General features: G+C 39.7%; 1 protein-coding gene across 2 annotated transcripts in view; it reads right to left on the bottom strand.

Annotated features, from left to right (window-relative positions):
• The window catches only part of EIF2B3 (eukaryotic translation initiation factor 2B, subunit 3 gamma, 58kDa), a 104,479-nt gene that overhangs the window by 68,439 nt on the left and 12,845 nt on the right, over positions 1–23,195 (bottom strand). For both annotated transcript variants that reach the window (XM_010582471.1, XM_010582472.1), the window contains exons 4-5: positions 14,491–14,650; positions 8,705–8,816 (exon numbers count right to left, since the gene is read on the bottom strand). In XM_010582471.1, the coding sequence (XP_010580773.1) occupies positions 8,705–8,816; positions 14,491–14,650 (272 nt within the window). The remainder of the gene's footprint in view (positions 1–8,704; positions 8,817–14,490; positions 14,651–23,195) is intronic.

Below are 23,195 nucleotides of genomic sequence, written 5' to 3'. Positions count from 1 at the left end.
CTAAGGCTCAAAGTCACAGAAGTGGGAATTTCAGAGGTATTTTCAGAAATTATGTAGCTCGTTTGGAGGGAAAAAAACCAACAAAAAAATATACACCTAGTTCTACAAATGCTGTACCAATGCATTAGTGAACAAAGCTATATATTACACATGTATGTATACATGTATGAACACATGTACCATAGAAATTGGACAGAGAAGTTAGGGACGCACATGGCCTCTGAAATGATATTTAATGCTATACCTTGGGAATAATAAAGTAAAGGGGAAAAAAAAAAAATCAAAGGGAATACTGAAAGACAGTCTCTTGTGCTCTTGCAAATATCACCAGCTGCTGGAGGATTTATATGCAGAAAAACTGGAAGTTGAGCTTTAACTTAAATTTCCCTTGCTTTTTTACTGGTTTGCTTCCAACCCTCGGAGTTTAATTAAAGTCCATCAGCCAATTTTTTTCTGTCTGAAGGCCCTAAATTATTCTCTTTTTAAATTTCTCTGTATTGACTGACCCAGATTTTTCAAAATCCTGAGCTTCCACTAACCTGAATTATGAATACCTCCCACACACACTTTTTTAAAAGGTTAAAGGATTTCAAGATGATTGACCCAAGTAATACCAACAGCTATTGCTGGCCAATATGCAGGTATGCAGGTACATGTAAGTTACACTTAGAATGAGTAATTGTGCAAGATACAGCATTCTGCATTGCCAGTTCACCTATCAAGGTCTAATAGCCACCTCCTCTTAATTCTTAACAGAGTATATCATATTTGGTGACTGGGGAAGGAGAGCGCCCTATAAGAAATCTCTAAGACAAGAGGATAAGAAGTTTTACTGCTTGTAAAAGGAATCTCTATCTAATCTTCTCTAGCTGGGGAAATGGGTGCTATAAATTTGAGGAAGAAAGGAAGGATTTAAAGCCAGAGAAAATTAGGATTTCTCAAAGCAGAAACATAGCGGACATGCTGCCCTTAGGAATAGATCTCTGCTTTTTACTCGATCTACTGGAAGAACTCCTAGGGAGCATGTCTTAGCAAGAAAAAGGAAAGTTTGCTATGCTCTTCATTTCCTGTGTAATTCCAGAAACTGCCAGGACAATGCTGTTTGGGGAGAACCAAACTACGGCTATTCAAGAGGGAATTCAGCATTGTATTCTGGATGAATGGAAACATTTTGAAAGATATATATTTGCTGCGAGTAAAGTAGAATGTGAACCCAATAAGGATTGTGGGCCCACATATACCTTCAACTAGCTAATTGTATATTCTGACTCTTTCCATTATGACTTTCACAATATTCTTAGCAGTGCTAAACATCATAGTAAATCACCCAGGTTAGAGTTCACAGTAGCCATGAAGTAAGTGTCGTAAATCAACACTAAAAATATTATGCAACTACAGTTCAACTGATTCCAAGTGTAGCTAATTTTAATGGAGAGGCTATCTCTTTTATGTATTCCTGCAAGTTAGTGATTTGGGATCTCAATGACCAGGATGAAGGAAAAGCTCTTCAAAGTCTGGGTTTCTTAGAATAAACTAGACAAGTCGTTCCTTGCAAAAATCCCAAGGGTATTTCCCTCCAGCCCACTGCAAAAATCTTCTGCTAAGCACGACAATTTAAAGGATTAAAAAAAAAAAAAAGTCAGTAACATAGAACAGTAAGGGAACCACAAGCTTTGGCTGGGCTCGTGAGCCAGGACCTCAGCCCCAAGCAGAATCAGACCTTTTAACTGAAGAGGAACAGTCACATGCCTCATTTCACCCTTACTTTGCTTTAAACCAGGCCGTTTCCTCCCCCCCCCAACATATTCCACATTGGCTGATAAATTCCCCAACGGCGGGTGTTAACTAACTCCGCATTCCAGTCTGCTCTGCGTCATGGAGTTCCACATCCCACTGATGAGGAACACATGGTGGACATGTGGTAGGGGAGAGCCTGACAGCGCTCGCACAAGCAGGGATAACTCCTCTGACCTTTGGCTTTTTTTCTCTCTGTACCATCCCAACCACACAATAAGGAGTCTGTGCCCCTCTGTCTGCGTACTGGTCATTCTGGGATCACTGGACACAAGCTGAAACCCTAAGATTTCAACAGGCAGCTATACTGAATACACACTATGGCTGAAAACATACGTTGAAAGTAATTAATTGATCATTCTGTGTCTCTCCTCTAACCAGACCATTCAGAGGAACTTCATACAGGATCATACAGGTTACATCTAGATCAATTGGGGTAAATATGTCACAAAAGCAACCGGGGATGGCTACATTTCCCATCAACTCTGTGAAATAAACTAACACACAGCATTGTTAAAAAATGCACAGTGGCAACTGTGTTAAAGTATTAAGACATCTTTCTAAAACGAACAGCCCATTTGTCATCTTTTCAAGACCCAAGCCTGGCTTAGAGTAACAATGAAATTCAACTTCAGTGTTGTCCAACCTGATGACTCATCCAGAACACTGCATTTACCAAGTCACATGGACTCGAGGGTGTCCAAGCAATACAGTCATCCCTTCCTCTTTTGAAACCTCTGAAAAGTAAAACCAAATCATGGGCTAAGTGCTGGTCTGAGACCACAGCAGACAGACAGACAAATGACTAATGACAATCCGCGCAACATACATTTACTGACGATTAGAAACCAAATGTTGAGCCTCACGCTCTCTGCTTTTAGTCTTATGCGTACTGTAATGCTGGCAAGAATCTTTCAGTAAAATTAAATCTGTTGCCAATAAAGTCTTTCTATAGGTACATTCAATAGAAGCTCCTGCTAATATTCCAGATTCTAAGATTCATGACCTCTTGCCTGTACAAGCTGTCAAGACACGGCATGACCTTTCTTTTATAAAAAGGACCTGGATATGCTGTACATTCCTTTCAACAACCCCCCCCCCCCCCTCCCCAATGAATAAATAAAATAACACAGCAGCAGCAAAACACAATAAAATTCCATGGAAGCAACAGTATTAAAATCAGTAATAGCAGTATGTTCTTTAAAACATAAAGTCAACATCTCACTAACTGCTTTGGTAGTGTGTTCACGTTTATTGTACAAGCATAACATAAAAGCACCAAATTAAAATGTTGTCCTTATATTTGGCTACATCCATTTTAGAAACAATAAAGTGTTTTAAAAATACTCCATTTCTGAAGTTGATGACTACACTCATCCCCAACATATTTACAGAAAAAGCAGAGCAAGTTGAGCAAAGTTTAAATGCATAATAAAAAGGGCAAACTTTCTGAGAAAATTAATTCCTTTTAGTTATAGCAGCTACTCTCGGTGAACTGGGAAACTTCTCAACAGGCATGCAAGACGTCCAAGGGCATCTTGAGAACATCTACTCCCAACTCACGGCTCAAACAGCAACTCACAGGCCAGTAGCTTTTTCTGAAATGTTCAGCAAAATCCTCTTTTGTAAAGAAATATGATTAAAGCTACACCAACATTTTTAAAGTGTGGTTATAGTCTGAGAAGTTAGTGTGTAAAAATCACACCCTCTTATTCAATAGACCTAGTTTCCCTGTTTTGATTCAGAGTCAGATCCGCTTGCTTTACTGGCTAAAATAACTTTTTACAACTTTCTAAATTCCTACTAGTACTGTGAAACCAATTCAGTTCTGGGAAGGGGAACCAGATTCTTTTCTGGCTTGTGCATCTGCAAAAGGATTATTACCTAAATCAGCACATACAATTTCTATTTTTGTGATGGAGGAGCCAAAAAGAACCTGACTTATTTTCTGATGCTAGTCAGAAAATTTGATTTTTATTTATGGAAAGAGCACATCTGGAATAACTGCAAGAGCAGATCTGGACTAACAGGAAAGACATGAAGATCTACACATCGCTCTCTAAAGTCATATTTTAGAGAAAAAAAGATATATCCAACATCTTTCCATGGCATTTCTCAAAATATCACTTGAATGCAAAGGAAACCTAGTAACAAAAATTTGCTAATACTGAAAACTACTGACTTTTCCAACACAGGAATACCACTAAAGCTAATACTTGTATATTCATCCTGTAGACAGCTGAGCACAGCAAAGAGTTTTTGCTCCCTGGTCTGCCCTGAGTTGCTCCTCAGGATTTTCCTACTGAGTTGGGTTATTGCGTCCCTTCCTTCCCTGCCATTGGTACTGCTTGTGGAGACGATTCCCTAACACAAAAAGTAAAAAGAACCAAATTATCAAAGTCCTGCTGTTTAATCTATTAAAAGTAATGCAACTCATTTTGACACGTGGCTTATGAAGTACTCGATCATACATCCAGCTGGGGGCAAGCTGGAGGTGGTGGCCCCCTTCACCAGCACAGCTGGATCTGGAAGAGGACATCTGCCCATGATCTAGTTTAGGATGCTTTACACATTGGAACATCTGCCTATACCTGTGCCATTCTTTCTCATGGAAGTAGATTTTAAAAGGAAAAAAAAAAATCAAAAGAACCACCATAGCAGTGGCAGAGTATTTCAGAGATGCCAATTTCCCAAGGAGGGCAGTTTCAGAGAAGAGGAACACAAAGGAAGTTGCAGTGTGTTTATATATGATCCGCTTATTTAAAACAAATTATCAGCAGAAAAAAAAAAGGCAATATCCCAAGGCAACAGAAAGGAAATCAAGTGTATCAAAGCTATTCCTGAACTCCCATTACCTACCCACTTGGCAACGCTGACTTTTAAAATCATACTGCACCATTCATTTTTACCCTCATGATGCAAGGGGAAGAGGAAGAAAAAAATCTCCCATCTCACCCCCCTCTTTTTATTAAAAACAGATCTGTATTGTTACTTCAAGATTACTAATGTTAGTACTGTATATATTTATAGATGAGATATTCCTTTCTGTCTGAAGCACATGAGGTAATAAGTAGCTGGAATTGTCACGGTGATTTATTAACATATTCTCTAGGAGAAGCCCTGCACCTGCGTCTGTGCAGACAGAACACCCACGAAGGCTGAACTCACCCTTACACAGCCCACAAGATCTTGAAAGGAAATGCTCCAAATTTAGACCTGCTCCAACAGGTGTCTTTTACTGTCTCACTTTGCATGACCATAAATATCAGAGGTGGAGCAAAACGCTCCCTGTCCATTGTAATCGTGCTTTGAAAACAAATACTTTTGCCCCCTCCGAAAGCAAAGGCAGCATCTATGGAATTCTCATCATTTCCTCACTCCTTCATCCTGCCAAGACCCAACTCAGAGAGATGTCACCGGCAAAACCAGGCTCCAGGGATGAGCACATAACTTTATTTTTTTCTCTTCAAAGGCCCCTAAGCTGGCTCCAAAACTTCCCCAAACTGTATTTCTTTCATTCTAGTATCTCATCTTGCAGCTATTTGCCAAAGTGAATGACATGCACAGGCTGTTCATGGCTTTTTATAAGCTCTCATTACTCAAACAGGGAACCATTTCCTTGAAAATGCTTTCCCCAGCAGCATTAGTCTCTCTAGGCACCACCAATAAATTTGTCTCCTGGCCCATCCTGATGCACACCAAAACACGCCTGGATGGATGTATTTGATACTGTTTTGCACTTGTTTACTGGAGGGAGGATGCTACCTGTGGGACTTGTTATTAGGGTAATTAACAGCACAAGAAAAAAAAAAAAGAAAAGAAAAAAAGGACAATTTTAACAGCTGAATGGAAAGCTTTGCCAGATTTGCTCTGGCAAGCAAAGGAGCAAAATCCAGACTCCTTTCTGTGGTGTAACAACGAGAGGCATTCTCAAAACTAAAATGGCTATCCACAACTCTCAAAACCCCAAAACAAATCAAAACAGCAAATCTGGAAAAGAAATCCTAACCAAACTGAGAAAGAGAATAACAGGTTACACCATGAACTTAGAAATCCTATTAAAACGTTTCATTCTGTAACACTTTCTTTATTACAAAATATCTGAGTCAAGAGCAAATAAATATTTAATACTCAACAGGTACTCAAGAGAATGTGTGTTTTCCCCTGTCCCTCCCCACCAGCTGCTCTTTTATGGCAGGAAAGTGAAGAGCGTGAAATCCAATGATAGGAAGAAGGCAAAGGTCAGGAAAAAGGTTTTTCTTCAAGGATTTAAATTAGCGTTCTACAGCTTTGGATGTTTTGTCAACACAACTTCCCTCCTGTGAGGAGGGGAAGCCAAAGGTCCTTTGAACCATTTCGGTATGGGATCTAGATTTTTACCAGTAACAAGATTCTTAGCTTTAAAGAAAAGTTCATCTTCCCTCTTCCCATTCCTTTCACCACTCTTTCCCTGTCCCTCCTTCCATGCGCCTCCTCAAAAAGGGAGGGAAAAAAGAAAACAGAAAAAGAAAAGGATCTGAAGAGCAAAACAAGCACTGAAGGAATTCTAGAGTTCATGTCACAAGACCACTATAGCCCTTTAAAGAGACATTAAAAGCAAAACAAACAAAAGCAACCCCCTCAAGATGTCTATTGTATTTTACAGAGGAATGAATGAGTGTACTGGAAATTCTCCCATCTTGCCACAAAGTCTGTTGTTTCATCAAAACAAAATCCAGAGATCAAGAAACGGCCAACATGGTAGCTGAAAATCAGTCACTTCAAGTGATCCACGAAGAAAACGAGATCGGGCTTGCTCTTTTTTTTTTTTTTCCCCCTCTCCTTACTTTACTATGATGTATAAAAAAAAAAAAAAGACAACTTCAAAGATCTTTTTAAGCGTTGCTTTTGTTTCTCACATGAGAAAGTCAGAGCTTGAGCAGGTCTAGACAACACGGTGGTTAAAACATCATTAGCTGCCAACACTTTGTCTTCCTAGAGCTCCCACAGTTGTTGCTACCCTAGAATTGCCTCATTTGAAAATATTTGACAATTTCCATATAATATTTTGCTTCCCTCAGAGCTTCTCCAAGATGGCAGCTGTAAAACCAAGAGAGCGCATGTGCCTCCACAGCAGCCAGTTTCAGATGTCAGAGGCTCACCCAGGTGGATACTGGCCCAGTGCTTCTGCCTGATGCTTCAAAGCATCTTTGTCTTAATTTTTTTTTCTTCTTTTTAACACTTAGCAGATCTTCTCTCCTTATGCTTCCAGACTATCCCATCATCTGTGGGCTTTACTTGGAGGGTGGCTAACTCTATACATTAGCTTTCATACCTGTGCATATGGAAATGTAAGAAAGACAGGGACACATACAGATTTTTATCCCATCTATATATTACCATCACTACATGTACCAAATCCCAAACAGTTACGCTCAAGAAAATCTGCTGAAGACAATGTAACTGAACAGGTGTTCCTGAAGGCAAAGTTTGGCCTGCAGGATAAAGCCTGATTAATTTAGCTGTAGGGTAACAGGAATGACAATCCTCTGGTTAGATGAACCTGTAAAATCAGAGGTCAACTAAGATCACACATGTTACAGCAATTTCTAAGTCATTATACCATAGCCACCCACCAGTGCTAGGAGAAAGCCATAAAGACAAGTCTATCACTAAAAGTAGATAAAATATTCCTTCCTAGCCCAAAATAGATCTATTAGTCTTTGTTTGCACAAAAACACAGCATGCAACAGTGCTGAATTTCCTACACTATGCAGATCAGCTGCAGTGTATGCACAGAAGGCTTACCTGCAGCTTGGTCCCTGCCATGTCCAACAAAAACCCAAGAAAGAGCCAGTGGGAACATGCTGGGACAGGCTCTCTCCATCACAGCAGTTAACAGGGCTCACTCTTGACCACCTTCCTTCTAGGGTAATCCTTAAACTCTGGCAGAAGAGGGGTCATCTTTCCATGGGCACACAGCATCTCCCTCGCATCTGGTAGCAGGCTGTTCAAGGAAAGATTACACCTAGCTGTGGCCTGCAGCATACACCAGACACATTTTCACAGAAGAGATTTATCTGAGAGCAGACCTCAGATGTCCGCATCCTTGACTTACAAGGTCCACATGGATGAATTTCCCAGTTCTCAGATGGCTGCCCCACAGGTGTCTAATCTCACAGAGGTGAAAGTCTGACTGTCAGCCTGGGACAGACTACAAAGGCTGGCCTCTCAAGAGGCCAGCAGAGCTTTCCACAGAACACATCAGACAGTGTGTGCCTGAGAAAACTAAAATCACTGTACAGAAGAGCGTAAAGAGCAACAAGCTATCTTTCCTTCTTCTACTAATGGATATGAATTACGCTGTGCAGGAAGCTCAGTTGCTGCAGGAAGCTCAGCTACTCTGCTGTATTTAATAAATTCATCCAAGTCCCCAGTGCAGTTTAATGGTGGATATAACACAGATCCTCTAATGAATCTTTTTGGGCCTGGAAAGACAGCTGAGGTTTTGTGCCTTATATGCAGAAAAGCGTCATGAAATCCTGAGATCCTCTCTCGGATCCTCTGTAAATCCATTTGGGACTTAGCCAGTGAGACTAGCATTTCATTTATGGACATAGGCCTACCACTTCCAAATCTCTGACTCTAAACTGTATCTGAACTATAGCAATATTGGCTCCATTTCAAGGAGAGTTACCTTTCCACCCATTCCTTTTCTTTCCCTGGAATTTTTCACAATAGAGGTATCAGACAAGCCTATCAACTGGTTGTAATGATGTAATGCATAATAAAATACTGTTCCCTGAATATTGCAAAAGCTGCTTTTCCTCTTCCGTTCTCATCCTACTTTGTCTTTAACCATCACTCCTAGTCCACAGTTATTTTCCCCCATCCCAAGTTCAGTTTCTATTACAAGGACTCATAAGCTTACTTCTGAAGGATGGATCTTTTAATGACAAGTTCTTCATCCAAATCAGCTTCATTAGCCATGAAGAGCAATCTTTTTCCTGTGTCATCCACGCCAATGAAGTCACGCTGCTCCACTGAAGTAGAAAAATCAAACACAGTCATTATATAATGCTGTCTTAATGCAGGCTGGAAAGACAAATAGGACCACCAACCACTCCCAAAATACGAAATACTAGGTTTCAGACTAACCCAGCAAATCAATGAATTTGCAAAAGTTACCCACAATATTTATTAACTTCTTTTCAGTCAGGGTAGCTGATATATATCACGACATTCAAAACACTGGCCCTGCAAGGTTTTTGCATCCTTTTTATGAAGATGCCAACTACAGGTCCTGACATGCAACACTCCATCCTGAGCTGTGCTTTCCTTCTCTCTCTCTTTTCTTTTTTTTTCTTTTAAAGAAAAAAAAAAAAAAACCAAACCCAAAACCTGCTACCTGAATTTACACAACAACAAACCCCAGGCAAGCAGAGAGTTCTTCAAAATCCAACTGCTTCTTCCTCATCATAAATCACTCCACATTAGAATTAGGTGGTCTGGAGAGGATTATGATTTCAGTTGAGACATTAACTACTTTGCAACTGATCTCCTATTTCAGATAAATACTGATAGCAATAGAAAACCTAAATCACATACACACACACATAAAGGTATAGATTCTAAGACTCCTACCACTGATGTTTCTGGGTGGGTTAACTTGGTTTAAGTATCTCTTTATAAAACTGCCAACCAAGAGAATACGTAATAGTCACATATATTATTGTGGCAGTTCCCATCTCCTGCAATCAGTAACTGTGCATCAATAGTGACTTTGGTCTACTGAAATGTAAAGCATTTGTTTCTGAACAGTTTTCCACAGCATCTGAATACAGTGGTGGCAGCTTATTCTAACTTGCACTTTGTAGCATGAGCCATCACTCTGGTGGCAACGATACACTGATCGTTACAGGAACACAGGCTGTACAAGAATGCCATGGTACAGTTCTAACAAAAACCTCCTCTCTCCCACTAAATACTATTATTTTGGGCCAAACTGGCAAATATTCAATCTCCTAAATTCTAAGCTTTTAACCACACTGGAGTAACAGCATGCTCCATAAGTAATTAATTCTCTAAGATCTTTTCTCAGCCAAACTATTTTTAACCCTGTTTTCCCCAGTTCAGCCCCATCCCTTATTTTACTTTTACCTGTTCCTTCGGAGTTACCATAGCAATAACCACTATCAAAACACAATAAAATCTACACAGCTGTTGAAAGTTCTCCTATTGGCAGTCTTTGATCCAAGTGATCAAGCATACTGTCTTCAGAAATCCCCCCATCCCTTCTCTGAAATTAATCATACAGCAAAGTAGTACAAAAATGGGCCTGAACACGTAACACTATGACAAATTAAGTACAATTAGGATAAAGCTCACTTGCTGTAAAAACTTAGAAATAAGTCTTGAAAGCAGTGCTGATTTTCATGCTAAGGAGGGCAATGAAGTTTGAGAGTAGGGGCTAATCAACCATTGCCACTGCCACCGAACTGGGGACTCCTGATAGGCTAGAAACACAACAGTGACCGATATTCCTGTGTGAAGGTACCAACACTTCTCTCAAAGTTCAGACCACGGCTACCCATCTCCTGACTGTTCCTACAGTAACATAACATATTAAACTGCTGTAGCAAAGGTCTATGCAATAACAAAAAGGGAAAAAGAAAACTTGATGAAAATGGGACCAGGTACATGACTGCCACCAAACCGGTTTCTCTTGCTTGTGTGGATAGGTAAGAAACACACAGTGAAATCATGTGAGAGTGCTATTTTTTTTTTTTTTTTTGTGGTGGATGCCAGGTCAAGTTTTTCCCTGTACACTGGCAATAAATAGCATTACTTCTGTAATTTAGAAAAGACAAAACTTATTACTAAAATCAATTATCCAGAGATACAAGAGTGCTGCTTCAAATCACACTAGCATTACTTAGTGAGGAAAAAAATAAATGGAAGAACAAATACATAACTAGTTTACAAAAATCCCTGCAGGGGAAGTATGAGAAAAATGTTAAAGTTGCAGTGATGGTAACTAAAAAATCATTTAAAGTATAAACATGGAATGCAGGATGTGTTTTGCCTCCTCACAATAGATAAATAAGGATTTGACACAGTTATTGCAATTTATTAGTTACCTTAGAAATTAGATCCCCATCAATTTCAAGGGCTTTAATGACCTAAAGAAATCATGACATCACAAGAAAATGGAAGTTGAACAATTCAGTGATGAGAAGAAATAATTTTCAGTCAGATTTTCTAAAATGCTTTTTAATCAAACATAATTAATTGACACTTGGGAAAAAGACACCTTTGTTAAAGATTCAGTATCCCCACCCTTTCAATTAAAGGGAGAGAATTCACACGATGCAGCCTGCAAGACCACCAAGAGGTCTTCTGGCAAACACAGGGAATACCAGTGATGACATGCCTGCTGCTTTCAAGACAAGAAAAACAAGCAGGAAAGAGTCACCATCCCCATCTTTTCTGCCTTTCTTTATACATAGAAAGGTTCAGACACTCTTTTCCACTCAATCCCTTGCAGGTCATCTTTAAGCACATGGCTCCATTCTGGGTGTCTGAATTCCTAACACTGTTTATTTGGGTTACTACCATTCACTAGCACTTTACTTTTTTTTTTATTATTATTGCCATGCCTCTTATTGATCAATTAAAAAAGCCAATGAGATGATTATTGTCAATATATGATCCCCTAAATATAAAAGCCAATGAACTTCACTCTGTAGCTGGCAGCTGATTTACGTCAAGCATTTCAGGAAACCATCAGTATGAATTTATAGCTGCTTAATACTGCACTTCATGCTGATTTAAAAATCGTTCCTTATATCACAGTTCTTGAATGTTCAGTAATATCCTGAAAGCAACAACTTGTATTGGATTCCATGACATATGTGAAATAAAATCCTTGTTGCTTCTTCTCAAAAAAATGAATGAATTTGTAGGAACAGTGAAACAATAAATAAAGCTGCAAATATATCTAGTGGCTTGTCAGGACTAAGGATCCATTTCTTAATACTAACACTTGAAAAGTACAGTACAAGTACATAGAAATATATATGTCATGATTTAGAGAAGGAGCTAATAGTGCCACATACTATGAAAAGCTGCCTAACATTCCACGTTAATATCTTGTCTTCAGTTGCTTATAAGCTTAATCAAATTTTAACTGTTTGGGACGAATTTCCAATGCCAGGTGCCTGCCTTAAGAGGAACATTTGGAAAACTTCAGCGAAAAGACTTCAGCTGCTTCTAAGGCTAAAGAAAATAAAAAAGTGTTTAGCCTAAGCTTCAATGGTTAGGTGGCCCTCCCCTTGAAAAGCTCTGATATTCCAGTTCTTCACAGAAGCAGCAGGACATTCAGTAAGCACTGCTGACCTACGTATCAGGAGCGTACTTTTTGCCATCTGACTCCACTATAAACCTTTGAAAAACTGCAGTTTCACGTGCTCTTTCAAGACTTCTATTTTTGCTGCAAAAATTTCTGCATATTTTATTCTTAAGGGAGAGTTGTTTCAATTTCTCAGCTCCTAGAACTGATCAAATAGCAGGTGTCATCTAAAGTATCATCAGGTGGTACGAGCAAAGCACATAATTCATGAGGCTCCACAGCCACACTGTGATGACTGCTCCATCAGAAAGAGCTTAATTTGTTGTGTTTCTGCAACCTGTTTTTTACAAGGAAATAAAACTCATAAGCTCACAAGGGTGAGGGGAAAGAAAAGCATAAAAAATGTGGACTCTGCAAGACAGGGTGGAAGGGGGAGAAAGTAGTCCCTGAAAAGTGGTGGAAACTGGGGCTGTCTGTGAAAGGACACTGGACCACGGGGAAGGGGAAGGGGAAGAAGGGGAGACTATGGGCATATAAATGAAGCAGGTCAAGATGAGAAGTGGAACTGGTAGTGAAAGAAAAGAGTAATATATGAGAAAGAGAAGCTGGACTCTTGACAAGGATCCTTGAAGGAAGAGACTAAGCAAAGAGAACAAGAATGGAGGCTGGTGGTGGCAAGAAGCCAGCATGCAAAGAGAGATAGGGATGAGCTAGGACAATGTTGACAGCAACAGGGTGCGTGCAGTCAAGCAGGAATGAAAGGCAGGAGGGTCTGGTGCTCCCTAAAATGTACTGCCCCTCTCCAGAACCTGAAGAAGAACCCAAAATTCCTGTCTCAGCACTCCCCTGCTTTTAGCAAATGACTGAAAAAGGTCTGGTAGGGTTCATGTCTCATCTGAGGCAGTTCATAGAAAACAACTTATTGGTGCTATCCATGACAGCTCAAGTAAAGTAGTTTTGAGTGAGAGACCTTAGCATCCAGCCCCACAGAAAAACACTGTGGGTGTCAAAACACTTCCACATAATGGAATTTTAATGTTTTCAAGTTTGGTCTTTTACAGTTCTGAGAAATCACACACAAATTTTAACAAGTCATGTAGGAAGAGTTATGCTACAAAGTCAAGCACACAAACATTAAAAAACAAGCAAATTAAGAATGCATGTGCAACCTGATGTGTTTATATTTGTGAAGAGTCTTCAGATGATCTTGTTTATCCTCACAGACCTCCTCACCCCCAACCTGTGTGCTCAAAGCTTGTGTACTGGGCAGCTCTATGATGTGTAACCACGGACCTGTTAGTTTGTACCTCCTGAATGCTCAACTCTGTGGCTGTAGTAGTGTTCTTGACAATGTTTTATGTGCCATTATCATTTAGATTGCCTTTTCAAAAACAGGGGGGTTTAGAGCTGTTTGAGAGTCCAAGTCCTAAATGCTTTCAGCCCTACTAATCTTACACTTTGCTCCAGAAAATCTTTTCATGGAGCTTTCTTTTAAAAACACATTTCCTCCACTTTCAGACACACACGTAGTCCAACTGTTGGCTGGCATTTCACTCCTCTCTCAAACAGTTTGAAGCTGCGCTTTCTTATTCGTATTACTGTAATGCCTCTGAGCTTTAATCATGGACCAGGACCCACTAAGCTAGCAATAATCAAGCCTCAGCAATTTAACAGATATCATTAAAAGAAAATGAGAGGTATGGTATGGGAACAACTGTATGGTATTTAGTACTTTTAGCATACAAGTAAAATAGGGATAATAGCCCTGCCCTGCCTTACAGCAGTGTTGTGTGAATAGATACATTAAAGATTACAAGGCACTAACTAAGATATTATGGTAAGAGGGACAAGATAAGCATCTAACCAAGTCCTTGAAATCAGTGGGAGTTTTGCCTAGCAAAAGGCTCCTGGATGTGATCTCAGAAGAGTAATTCAGTACATATGATGAGAGGGGAGAATTTCTAGAAGTATTTGTAACCCACCTAACGCTGGTCCCTACAGTCAGTGGTAAAATTCCCAGCTATAATCTGGCTGATGCTTAGTACTCTTGAAAAACCTAACGGTTTTAATGTTCATATGTAACAAAAATTTAGGGTTTGATCCAAAACTCACTGAAGTCACCTGGAGCTTTTCCCTTAACTCTTGTAAGCTTTGGATCAGAGCCTGCAAGATTACATGAGTCTAATACTTAATTCTGAGCTGGAAAAAACCAAGTCACACCCCCACCAGGGAATGTGAGGAAAAATAGGGTATCTGTACCTTTTTTATTTCTTTTGCTCTGGGATTGATAACTAAACATATCATACATACCAGTGGTTTCTCTGTCACTTATTAATAAATAAATATATGTATTCTTATCTACACACCTGGCTTTTTTTTCCCTTTCTGTCCTGGTACCACTTCTGTGAGTTCATGAGTTTTCTTCATCAGCATGGAGAGAGTAGCATCATGTGTCCGAAAGAGATCCACAACTTTATATAAATCAACATCTGTGATCAGATCGCAGCTCAACACCAAGACATCAGTCTGCCAAAGAAGAAAAAAAACCCAAAGCCTTCAGAGATACAAATGACCACATATGGATTAGCATTTGAGGACTCAACAACAAATACACCCATAGCTTTTTCTGTAACTTTTTTCTTTTTTTTTTTTTTTCCTCTTTACTTTAAAAAACACAGGGTCTGCCATACTCTGCCAAAAATAGTTACTTGTTTTTACCAGTTCACTTTTCTTGAGTCCTGCTGTTACTGAATTAGTTATTTGGTTAATGCTTATCCAGCTCTGGACCATAAAGAATATGTGACCATCCAAACTGCCATCCTCTGCTCCTAAGGGAAGGAACTGGGACCCAGAAGCCATGGCTTTCAAGACTGCCATGAAATACTGCAGTATTTACAACAGCTACTTTTAGTTACATAATGATGTAGAAAAGAAATCTTTCTGAAGAAATCTTTTTTAGCTGACTTTGCATCTGGCTACAAACCACTGGAAAAGATATTTAAACTATGTTATTTTATTGGGGGGGAAAAAAAGCAAAGACTATCTAGGATGTGATTTACTCAGTAATTGCACTGCGATGGTGGGCTCAGTTTAGAAATACATTTCCTAAAACCAGCAATACCCCATATAAAAAAAAAAAAAATGAGGAAGTTCGGTCCTATTTAATAACAGGCTTGTATTTAATTTTGATCTCAAAGGATTCCAAAGTGCCTTACTAAGTATTTAAAAGAACTGCTGCATATATCACAGAAACACTGTCACATATTGAGCGAGACGTAGCAGCTTCATTAACCATGCACACTATCAATATACTCTGGCTGAAACCTCTTTTCTTAGAAACAATTTTCTGTGGTTCACATGGGTTGTGGAATATATTGCCAAAAATCTACTAGTTCGGCAATTATCTTCATTTAAACTAATCCTAACATAATATTTTTGCAGCATGGCCTACAGAAAAGTAGCAAGTTTCCACTTTATTTTTTGTTAATGATCAACCTTCTAAATGCGTCTCAAGAAGATAGTGTTTCTTTCTTGACGTTTACCATTCTCACTTTCTGTGCTACCATTTACTATGGTAAGCCTCCCTACAGAGCATGACATGGCTTCCTAGTTTTGTCTTTTTAAGAGACATTATTAAATAAGAAGGGCACTAGAAAATATTTGGTAAAACCTGAGTTGATTAACTCACAGAGGATCAGTAATTCTTTTAACTCTTGAAAACTATCTTGGTTCAAAGCGAACTAGTTCAGCATTGACCTTGTATTACAGAAAGGTTTATCATAGAAAGGTTTGCTTTACAGACTTTATCTTATACTAGGAGATTCCACATTGTAGGTGAGACTAACTGAGGTTTGGTATTTACATTATTTGACAGGTTCTCCTACAAATGCTAGGTAGTTTCATGTGTTTACCAATAAGTCATTGGAATTCATCATGTCACAAACTGTTAGAGCTGCTGATTTGGCATGCTGTGCAAAAGGTCAAGCTCTTCAATTTTCATTTGATTTCTCCCCACTTTCCTGAGAAACACCTGGCTGCTTTACAGGAAGGAACAGAACAATGTGCAGATTGAGAATTTTACACATTCAAAACCTGACCTGCATCGCCCCTTTTAACATATTTTCAAAATGTGTATTTTATATTACGGTTTTGCCCAGGAGAAGTGCTTTAATTATCGCTTCTCTAAAACAAACAACATGGACACACTGGAAAAAAAACAACCAACCCAAACCACTAAAGCAAGCTGCCCAGCACTCTGGAGCAGCCCTGCTCCAACATTCCAGTGTGTACAAAGAAAGTAAGAAAAAAATTCACCTTGGTATGGAAGTAAATGTCCTGCTTCATAACTGTAAATAGTGAAGAAACACATATTAAATATCCTGGAAAATCCTGCAAAATTTTCAGATACTCCATTTTTAGCAGAGCACGAATGAGTTACAATACTTGCAGAAAAGGCCAAAAGGTATCCAAGACTCATAAAAATAGACCTGTACTTTTCAAACTCAGTTTGTAGAAGGAAGAGGTCGCTGGCTTCAAATCTAAATGCATTCACTCCAGTGGTGAAAATAAGAAATAATAATAAAGAGAGACAGACACACCAACGGACTTATCCTGAGGAACAAGTATCTGGACTTGTAAAACAAACCTTGCAATTATTTCACATTTTACTAAATGCTTTAATCTGTCACTACAGCAAAAACCCAACAAGCGTTTCATAGTTGTGAACAGGCTCCTGGGTTTTTTCTCCTCACTATAGGACAAGCTTTTTGCAAAAACTGAATGCAAGACCCCTGAGGAGCATACGGGAACAGAACCACCAAATGTCTGGTTGCCATCTGTTCTACCCATTTACTCTCCCAATATGTAAATAAACGTCAGTGAGCACAGGGACCAGTGAAACACACAGTTGCTCTGTAAAGCCCACATTTCTGCCTCTCCTCCTGATGAGCAGAGCAGTGGCCTCAGAAGCACGCTGAGAATACACCATGAAAGGCTCTTTTGGGACTTGACAGCCTCCCCTTTGAAACACCACCCCCCTCATAAATAAAGCCCTCACTGTCTAATGGATGCAATTTTTTTCCAGTGTACAACTCCTGAACGAATAAACTAATGGCTGAATGAAAAAATAAACTATCCTAGAACCCTAGCAGAAGTGTGTGTTTTTCTTTACGTTTTTAGGGTGGGTGTAGAAGAAAGAAAATAAATGGTAAGGCTTGTGGGTTTTTTACATATATACATGCCAAATAAATACAGTGCACCTTTCCCAATGAGCCACTGATACAAAGAAGAGAAGTACGTACTTACTACATGCACTCATCTGCTAACAAGGGGTATGTGAACATACTTGACTTCATGAATTATGCAAACACCTAAGTACACACATACATCTCTTAATGAAATACATGTAACAATGATTACATCAACCCCAAACTATTATACAAACAGACGATAAGAATCAACATGAACTGATTAAAAAAACCCCAGCAAGCACACACCCCAAGCAGAACCACTGCAAAGGAAGAACAACGCATGCACAAATGCAGTCTCAACACCCATTACAACCATGGGAAGGACAAGGCAAGGGTCTTAACTCAAGAAGGACCATCTAATGTATGGGGCATGAAACAAATGCTTGGAATTTCTGGCATTTTCCTGCTCTGCCAAACTTGATAGGTGCCATTTTGTTTACTCCTTTTATGACACAGAGGAGACGTCATCACAGACCAGGGCTCTACCACAGAAGCTGCTGTACAGACCACTTGAAAATACCATCAAGCATTATAAAAGAGAACAGCAAATGACTTTGGGTTGGGGAACACAAGAAAACACTGCAGCGCTACTCAGGTATAGGGACAGCAGCCCTAGCTTGCTGGTAGCACAGCTCACGATTTTTGTGAGCATCACAAGAGCAACAGAAAAGACAGAGAGAATATGAAACTCCTTGAAAGAGTCACTTGGGTCCCAGTAATCCCATTTAACCTCAGATTTGCAATTTATGCACTCACGTTCAGAATTTAGACTCTGCTGCTGATCAGTGGAGAAAAACAAGGTCCTGCAGAGATCATCCCACCTATGATCTGAGTTTCAAGGAGATGTTTCTCTGTCCCTACTGACCATGGATGGAGCCCTGGGCTTCCAGTCTAGCCATCGCTGAACACAGTGTTCTATCACGTATGGAAACACAGCACTTAAGGCCTCCAAACCTCCACTCTCCCTTTCTAGCACTGGCTAACAGCACTTCACCATCAAACGTTTCTGAACTGTAAAATGCTCAGATATTATGAGATAACTTACATACTCAATCTGGGTAAATACAACACTGTAACATAAAACACCAAGAGATTTATACAAAATAGAGAAAAAAAAACAGTAAAAAAAAAAATCAAAACCAATATGTCAACAATTATATTAAACCCAGCACAATATGGAAAATCTACACAAAAACAAGACCAAAAAGCAGAATGTTTCAGGAACTCAGTTCAAGACAACTGATTTAAAAATAGAAAACATGTTTTCAATGGAACTAATTCATACCACAGATCAAAAGATGGATGCAATTATATGGTGTAATATACCAGCATAAATAAAAAGCCTTGGACTTTCTCACACTGCATACAAAGGCAATGCTAAAAACTCTTTTATATTCAGCAATAATTGCTGGATCCCTTCTGTTCAAACAGGAGATAGCAAGGTTACCACAGATAGCTGGCAGCAAATGATGAATTTTTAGTGGTATTCACTATGCTTTTTCTATCAAGTATAGACAAGGGCAGGACCTTGTAGCCTAACGTGCTGATTGCCTCAAAAACTGCAGACTAGAAAATGAGAAAACATGTGTTGCAAGGAAATCTCTAATTTGAACAAAATCAGCCTCAAGAGAAAGAGGAAAACAAATGTCAGAATGCATTATAAACAGAAAAGAAGCAAAATATCCACGAGCAGTAGACCTAGCTCCTAACAGAACTGAAGACAGACAAAACATTGAAGTTAAATGCTGTAAGTTTCCACTTGCACAGTATTACACCTGAGACTCTGACAGGAAAAGAAAAAAAATCAAGAGACTAGATAGACTCTGTTCCTACACTCAGCCTAAGTTAACACATGCACAAACAGAGAATTTTGCATCACTTCCTGTGGTGTCACCATACAACAGGGGAGAGAGGAACAAGCTATAATTACTGCTGGAATTAAGACTGAGTTTTATACACAATAGCCTGGAACTTTACCCACATGTTGCATTAACAGTGGGGTTTGTGTGTAATGCTTTTATTATTCTAAAGAGTGGAAAGGGAAAGAACAGTTTGGCTGTGGGCAAGCGTTTCGATTGCTTGTTAGTGTGCTCCAGGCAAAGCCAAAGATACCTCCTAGCAATCGCATTACTCACCACTCTTCAGATCAGAAACTTACATCCAAGGCTTTAGAGAATCCCTTTTTATCTCAGTCTCCATTAAGAGTCCTCCAATTTCCACACCTGTGACCTCTTTGAAGCTCCATGGCTGTTGCTGTAACTGGAGCAGGGAACCTCTTTTATTTTTTGATGTCTGTAGGATCTTGTTAGCTACCAACTGAAATGGCCGCCTTTGGCTGGGAATTCCCACTCTGCTTTTGTAATGTCCTCGATAGCAAGATTCAGAAGAAAACCATGATTTAGTACTTTGTTAGCAGACATGAAGCATTTACCTACTGCGCACTCACCCTGCAGCAGCAAGTTTGCTGTAGATCAGTACCTTCGTAACTATTCTAAGGATAGAGGGTAGTAGAGGCACAGGATGTCCCTTAATCTGAAATTCAGCAGCAACCACTCCTTATTAAAAGATGGAAGAAACTTTTTTTTTTTTTGGAAAGACAGTGTGTAATGTGAAAGAGGCTTCTTTTTTCTTTCTTTTTTTTTTTTTTTTTTTAAAAAAAAGAAAACAGAAAAGTCTAATGCGGGAGCCAAGGGAGTCTCTTCTAATTTCTTGGATGGCCCTGAATTCATCAGGTGAGGATATCTTAAGGCAATGTGAATGCCTTCACATACGTAACCTGTCAGCATCACTGTTTATCTTCTCAAAGAAAGCTGGAAGAAAGATGCCAGAAGCTGGGGAGGAGACTTAACCCCAGTCCCATCATATGGCTCATCCTATGTGTTATATCAGATGGGAACATACAATGAAAACACCATTTTAGGTTATCTTTGTATCTCAGGAGCTACCATCCAAAATCAATATTTTTTAATTTACATACATATAAGCTAGGAACAGGAAAGATATTCAAGCCCAGAAGGCATCCTGTCTCCTCCCAGGAGGAAGTCTTGTTACCTATTGCTCAAACTGACACGTGGGGTGGAAAAGGGTAATTTAGAGTTATCAGCAACCAAAAGCAGAAGTTTAGAGATGAACACAAGTTCATAAGCTTATTAAGAGTGTTCCCAAAGCAGGACATTGATATTATGATACTTACTGAACTGTAAAACTTCTGGTCTGGAACATAAGCTTTGTAACCCACCTTTTCCTCTGTCACACAGTACTCCAAAAATAATTTTCCCAACTTCCTCCTCCAACCACATCACCCTTCCATTTTCTGTCACATCAAGCACAAGCTGTTTACCCTCCTTTTAATAGCCTATCCCTTCCACTCACCACGCACTTACCAAATCTACTGCCTTACATCAATAAATGATGACAGCTCTATCACCTACTTGTATCTTCTAAAGGATGTGGGTTTAGGCTCTGCTGTCATTTTTTTTTTTTTTTTTCCTAAAAGAAATCTGCTACCCTTACACTTACAGAAAACTGACAATTATCAGGCCATCAGTATGCTAGGGCTCCGGACTGATACACTGACACATACTATCCTGTCTCGCTAGGTTCTCTCATTTGTCTAAGGTCAGGAGTCATCTCCTGGGTTTACGTCCAGATCCTAGGCGTGCCACAGAGGAGACTGTTTTTTTCCCCGCCATCTAAAGGCACCCAGAAAGCGTGCACCGTCCACTCACGAGAACCATGACTGCTAAAGCTCAGAGGAGCACCCCATAACCCAAGCCCTGAATTCACCAGTTCATGGAGGGTGAGCCTGGCAAGCTAAACTCTCCCCTGGCTCAACGCACTGTATGAACAGATCCCTTCTTCACAGGCAGGAGAACTCCCGAAACAAATGGCGCTCTCCTCATGACTCCTATTCCTGGAAGGCAGGTTTCCAGGACTACCTGCACAGCAGCACTAGCAGACCTGCTGCGCAGCTGATCTTGGACTCTGCCTCACATGAACAGAAAGGAGAACGCCGCAGTCAGGCTCCAATCTCAACAGCAGCGGCACAGCAGGCTCGCTGCCAAAGCCCAGAGCTCAAGCCCAGGCTTAACACTTAATGTAAGCAGAGCCTTAGGCAGTCAGGTGCTGCAGTCATACAAACAATAATAATAAAAAGTAGTCCTAATGGAGCTCAACCGGCTCAACTTACTGAAGGGAAAGAAGGCCTTTGCCCACAGCCCGCAATTACCTAAACAGCAGATCTCTCAGCAATACAACAAAAAGCAGGCATGACTGGATTCAGTGGCTAGAAATCAGTGTTCACCATAGAAATAAAAGGCAAAGTGGTTTGAGAGGGAGAATAAGTATAATCTGGAATAAAACACCAAAGGATATAATACACTCTTTATCTACTAGAATGTATGAATAAAGCCTTGCTATCTTTCAGAAACACATTCACTAAGTCATCTGTAAGTTTTGGGGCTAACAGCCCTAATTACTGTGTGCAAATTCCCTTACAGACTAGAGGATCATAATGGTTCCTTGCAGTCTCAAGCCAGACTATAAACAAAAACCAAGACATATACAGCATGTGTCCTTAGGAATCATTCTGCCATCCTGTAGCTAATATCAGTGTGATTTAAATTTTTTAAAAAAAGGCATGAAATTCTTTCCAAGGTCAAACCAAGTCATTACACAAAACCCAGTTTCAACTCTGCTCCAACAAAAAAACCCAAATGCTAAACTGCTCTGCAAAGCACACGCTATGTGAAACACAGCTCAGTGGCATTGCTACTTCGCACTAGACTGCACTGAACTGAGTGTCCACTTGTGTGAAACCTGATTAGCTTTGTTCAAATGTTGTTTTCTTCCTGTAAAAACTAAATCATGCTACGTTAAATGAAAGTACTGTTTTGAACCATAGATTCCTACACCTATATCCTCCATGCAATACTATTTTCTCCTCTAGCACCTGTCCAATTTTGCCAGTGGTATTTGGTCTGCAGCAACTGCTGTTGTAAGAAAAATGTTATGAAAATTTCCAGTACCTCCACTGCTTTTTCCAGCACTATTACTCTACATGCAGAATTTTCACCATCTTCGCAAAGGAGCTAACAGAATTTATACTACAGAAGAACGCTTAAATTTGCTTCAAGAACATCTGAATACACAATCGTTTCTCCCTTTTCAGAACAGAACCAAGATAACCTACATGGGCTTCCCAGTTAACATGACAAAAATGCAAAATTAAATTCCAAGCATCCTACAAGTCCACTGATCTTCACCATGGCTTTCACCAAATTAAACAGTGACAGAAAACCAGTGCTGAGCAAAGTGACAGCCTCTGGGATAGCCTGTGCTGTTCACAGCACCACCTTCCTATTATCAGTGTTACACTACTGTACCAGGCTGCAAGAAACAGACACAGGGAAAAACCCTCTCTAGCACAGTAACTGCATGGGTTGATGTTTGGCATCTACTCCCTCCCACATTCCCCAATAATTGGAACTATGTACTTAGGTTAACACACACAATTGTGCTTGATACAAACAATTCCATTTTCTCTTTCAAGGGATGAATACTCACTGAGGAATATCACCTGCAACAGGGTAACTGTGACAGCTGTATAGCCCACAATTGCCATGAAAAGTCCCAACCTCCTATGACGAAAGCGCTCTTAAGATCCAACATGGGGAAAATACACAAGTAGAAATCATGCAGGCTAGAAACAAAGTAAGAAGGTTGCGGACAGCAAGGAAGGAATGTTATTCCAGAAAAATGTACAAATAGCCTGTGAATGCCTCCTTGCAAGTATCATCCTACCCGAAGCCAGGGAAGCCTTG

Source organism: Haliaeetus leucocephalus, unplaced genomic scaffold, assembly GCF_000737465.1.
Source record: "Haliaeetus leucocephalus isolate CR32 unplaced genomic scaffold, Haliaeetus_leucocephalus-4.0 Scaffold848, whole genome shotgun sequence".
Lineage (NCBI taxonomy): Eukaryota > Metazoa > Chordata > Aves > Accipitriformes > Accipitridae > Haliaeetus > Haliaeetus leucocephalus.
Note: the sequence above shows the minus strand (reverse complement) of the source record. Positions and strands in the feature narration are given on the sequence as shown.